Below are 3875 nucleotides of genomic sequence, written 5' to 3' on the forward strand. Positions count from 1 at the left end.
TTCATATTAGATTTAGATGAATTAAAAGGTTATTAAGTAATATTTTCGGCCACTGTTTGAGGTTGTTTAAGTCACTTAACTAATTCATTTAATGTTAGTTACAATTTTATAATTTCCTCTGATTTATCTTCTATTTATTGAACATTTTATTTTTAGTATTTGAAAACTTTTATTGTTTGCTTGAATTTGAATTTTGAATTTGAATTGGTTTCGAACTAACGCGAGGTTAGCAAAATAACCGAGGTGGCATGGCATCATTAACATGGGATTACTGTAGCTTAATTATCCGGGCGTCACACCTCTTCAGGTGATTGGTCGCCGCACCCCCCCCCCCCCCCCCCCCCCCCCCCCCCCCCCCCCCGCCCCGCCGACCCCACTGGTGTGGGAGCTCGGGCAGACCACGATCTACCAGATGGAGTTGTAGTTTTCCTAATTTTGAGACTTTTGGTTGGTTTTTGTGGAGGCGCGTGCTTCGGTAAATAAAATTTTCCCGAGCTTCCTCATCTTGACAATGTAGGCTATGGTAACGTCTATGACTCGTTGGCATATTTTCATGCTCATTTTCGCCGATGGGGTTAGCGACTTAGCGTTTTCAGAATTTGTTAGCATGACAATGATTGCGAATTTTCTTTGCAATTTGTTACTCCGCTTTCTCTCCATCATGTTGTGTGGCCTTCGGTGTGGTTGTGAGGCAAGTGAGTATTTTTTAATGGAAATAGTAACCGGCGAACGTTCGCCAGGGAGAAACTGCCACCGGATGCTCAAGCTACCATACAATCTCGATACTACGGTGCAGTTTGGATGACTTGTATACACTTAAAATTAAACAAAGGCCATGGCCGTTTTACAAAAAGGCCACCGGTTCTCGAAATGCTATGTAAACCGTCTGATGACGTTCACAAATGTCATGTCTTGTGGCGAACGTTCGTCAGATATGCCCATCATTTTTTAAGGTTGAGACCATGGATATGTTATATGTGTGTCTTTTGGAAACAACGAGTTCAACTATTTCTTCTCCAGGGCGCTGGTCCGACTGAATCGTGGCCTTGAGAACTTCTTGTCAGTGACCAACAATGACTGGATGGTCCCGCGATGGAGAGGCAACGACGGCGGCGCTCCATTGCCATGTTCGGGAGGAATCGCCCAAACACCTCGATGCATATTCTCTATTTTTCGGAGGGGTCGCCTAGTTGATCCCGAGGAACTCGCTCACGGAGAGCAGGTCGCAGAAGCCTGCTCCTCCCTGCATGTGGATCTGACCGGCGTCGAACTCCCAACAGATGCCCTCGTTGCCAAGCCCATGCAACGAGTCCACGGCGCCGCACATGCCATCCACCTGCACGCCCCCCTGGTGGCTCACGCCCTGCTGCGCCGGGCTTCCGTCGAAGGCCGCGTCCAGTGCGCTAGGTGCCATCAGGCCGGTGCCGTAGTCCATGTCCATGTCCATGTCGAGCCAGTCCGCGAACATGACCTTGGGGAGCACGGGCGTGTGCGGCCGGATCGAGGCTACAACGCCGGGGACTGTGAGGTTGCTCGAGTCGTCGGCCATCGACGACGACTCCAGCGGCCCGGATGAGCCGGAGATGGACGGCTGGTTAACAGTGCTGCGTTCGCGGGCGCTGTCGCTGGGCGTCGGGCTCCGCGGCGCGTCCGAACCGGCGGACTTGGCTGGTGACCGCGCGCCCTCGACGCGCTTCTTCAGGTACGAGTTCCAGTAGTTCTTCACCTCGTTGTCGGTCCGGCCCGGCAGGTGCTGCGCTATCTGAGACCACCTGCGCCAGAGAAAAAACCTCACCAATGTTAGAGAAGCAAATTAGTGTACAGTTACTCCGATAAATAAAGCTATGATTGTCAATGTCAAAGCATCTGTTACACTATCATTGCTAATTTGTCTCAACAGTTGACTAGTCCTACAAGCGTGTACAAATTATTGTACTACACATATCTTTACTTACTATCAAAATTAAGGACGGTACTAATTATGATATTGGGCCGTTGGGCGTACGAACTGGAAATGACAAAACTATCTTGCTTGCACCCTCTGGCAACTGCAACGACCATTTAGGAACGTAAGCATTAGATTAGACACAAGCTTAGCGATTCTTAGCTGTTCTTTCTTCCTTTTAGTCCAAAAAAGAGTTAACCGTGACCAAGCCAATTTTCCATCCAGTAGCTAGGTTAGGCCTTGTACAATGGAAGATACTTAGAGGGATGCTTAGAAAAATAAACCGAAATTTTCTGAAGCACCGGTGCTTATTTCTTCAGAAAAGACGCTTAGTTAAGCGTCTATCCTATACAAACAAACACCGGTGCTTAAAAAAAGTCTGGTTTATTTCTGTAAGCATCTCCCCTAAACACCTCCCAGTTAGTGGAAGCTAGGCTCTTGTTTACTATCGCCAAACGGGCACTCAAAAGAAGCAATCAAGTGCCTCGATATGGAACGCAGGTGTCACATCAACTCCACCACGCCAGCAAAACTTTTTTTTTGAAGCCAGCCACGCCAGCAAAACTCAGCTTGCCAGCTTTGCTGACACTAGCAAATTGGCGCAAGCATACTAGTAGGAGTACTATTTTTCTTCTTATTGAACCGCTAAGAAATACCCCTAGATTTTCTTTAGAAAAGGACGAAGTGATACCCCTAGATGAATTACCGAAGAAAATGTCAAGGAAACACTCTCTGATTCAATCACAATCAGGTGACGTTTCGCTCGTCACCAATCCACTTGCTCTGGAGGCGAGGAGGAAAAGATGAGGATTGTGATGCGTGGTTGCTTACTTGTTGCCGAGTGTGGCGTGGAGGCTCATGAGAGTCTCCTCTTCCGCCCGGGAGAACATGCCGTGCTTCAACCCCGGCCTCAGGTAGTTGATCCATCGCAGCCTGCAGCTCTTCCCGTTCCGCTGAAGCCCTGCAATTCACGGCAAAATTTAGCCCCCACCCGACCTGCCAAGGTACATTTCACAAATTTCTGCCGGATCCTTTTCCGAAAGCACTGCAAAAAATTGCTGAATTCTAAAGAGCTTCGTCTACTGTCCTCTGGCGATTTTAATTCACCATCCCACGAGGCACGAGCCAAGGTACATTGCAGAGCCTCGACAAGGAAAGCAGGGGAAATTGGGAATTGGGCATGAACCTCGCAGTTTCGCGGCAATGCAAGCAGACACGAAGAAAATCTGTCCAATTCCCTGTCGAAATTCTCGCTTGGCTAGGAGGGAGTTCTTACCGGCCTTGACGGGGACGGTGCTCCAGCAGCTGTGGCCGTAACGGACGATGAAGTCACGGAGCTTCTGGTCCTCCTCCGGCGACCACAGCCCCTTCCGGTGCTGAGCCTTGGGCTTCTGGCACGACTTGCACCCCATCAATTCTTGCGAAATGCCGGCCGCCGCGGAGGCGCAGGACCAGCAATGCTTTCCAAGTAGTAGGAACTACGAAGGAGGTTAAGGTTTATTAAATCAGCTTTGAGAGGCGCGGGAGGGGCTGCGGTTGCTGTGCTGTTTGCACTGTTGTGTCTGGCGTGAGGGCTCTCGGTGAGACTTTATAGACCCAATGATGAAGTTGTTGGCCGCCTTCTCGTGGGGATAGAGAAAGATTAGTCACCGATTGTTTTTAGTGATTCACAAACTATTTGAGATAGCATATCCACTGATTTCTGCAATGCTCTTTTATTTAGTAAAGCTTCTTTATTTGTAGTATATAGTAATCCAAAAGGCGTGGAATTGTAGAAGGAAAAATCCATCTTGGAGACACCCAATTGTAAGTCCTGCAAATTGTGTACTTTAATAATTCTCCGTCCTCTGTGAGCTATTTGGAAGATAAACCTTGGACAATTTTAGTTGATCTTTATTTTAGAGAAACCTAGCCAGTTGGGTGATCCGTG

The 3875-nt window shown here is 48.4% G+C and overlaps 1 protein-coding gene across 1 annotated transcript; it reads right to left on the reverse strand.

The window, feature by feature from the left end:
* Positions 1-786: 786 nt before the first annotated feature.
* Positions 787-3509, reverse strand: LOC125533729 (transcription factor LAF1-like). The gene is made up of 3 exons (XM_048697093.1): positions 3222-3509; positions 2777-2906; positions 787-1772 (listed from the first exon to the last, which is right to left on the reverse strand). The coding sequence occupies exons 1-3, from the start codon at positions 3355-3357 to the stop codon at positions 1187-1189; spliced, it is 852 nt and encodes a 283-aa protein (XP_048553050.1). The 5' UTR covers positions 3358-3509; the 3' UTR covers positions 787-1186.
* Positions 3510-3875: the final 366 nt, after the last annotated feature.

This window comes from Triticum urartu, chromosome 2 (assembly GCF_003073215.2).
Source record: "Triticum urartu cultivar G1812 chromosome 2, Tu2.1, whole genome shotgun sequence".
Classification (NCBI taxonomy): domain Eukaryota; kingdom Viridiplantae; phylum Streptophyta; class Magnoliopsida; order Poales; family Poaceae; genus Triticum; species Triticum urartu.

What these genes read in the sequence shown, in the direction of transcription:
- LOC125533729 (XM_048697093.1), bottom strand. Translation starts at nt 3,357, where the DNA reads ATGGGGTGCAAGTCGTGCCAGAAGCCCAAGGCTCAGCACCGGAAGGGG. An exon ending in CACCGTCCCCGTCAAGGCCG is followed by an intron (nt 2,907 to 3,221) that starts GTAAGAACTCCC and finishes CGTGAATTGCAG; the next exon opens with GGCTTCAGCGGAACGGGAAG. An exon ending in CACGCCACACTCGGCAACAA is followed by an intron (nt 1,773 to 2,776) that starts GTAAGCAACCAC and finishes TCTCTGGCGCAG; the next exon opens with GTGGTCTCAGATAGCGCAGC.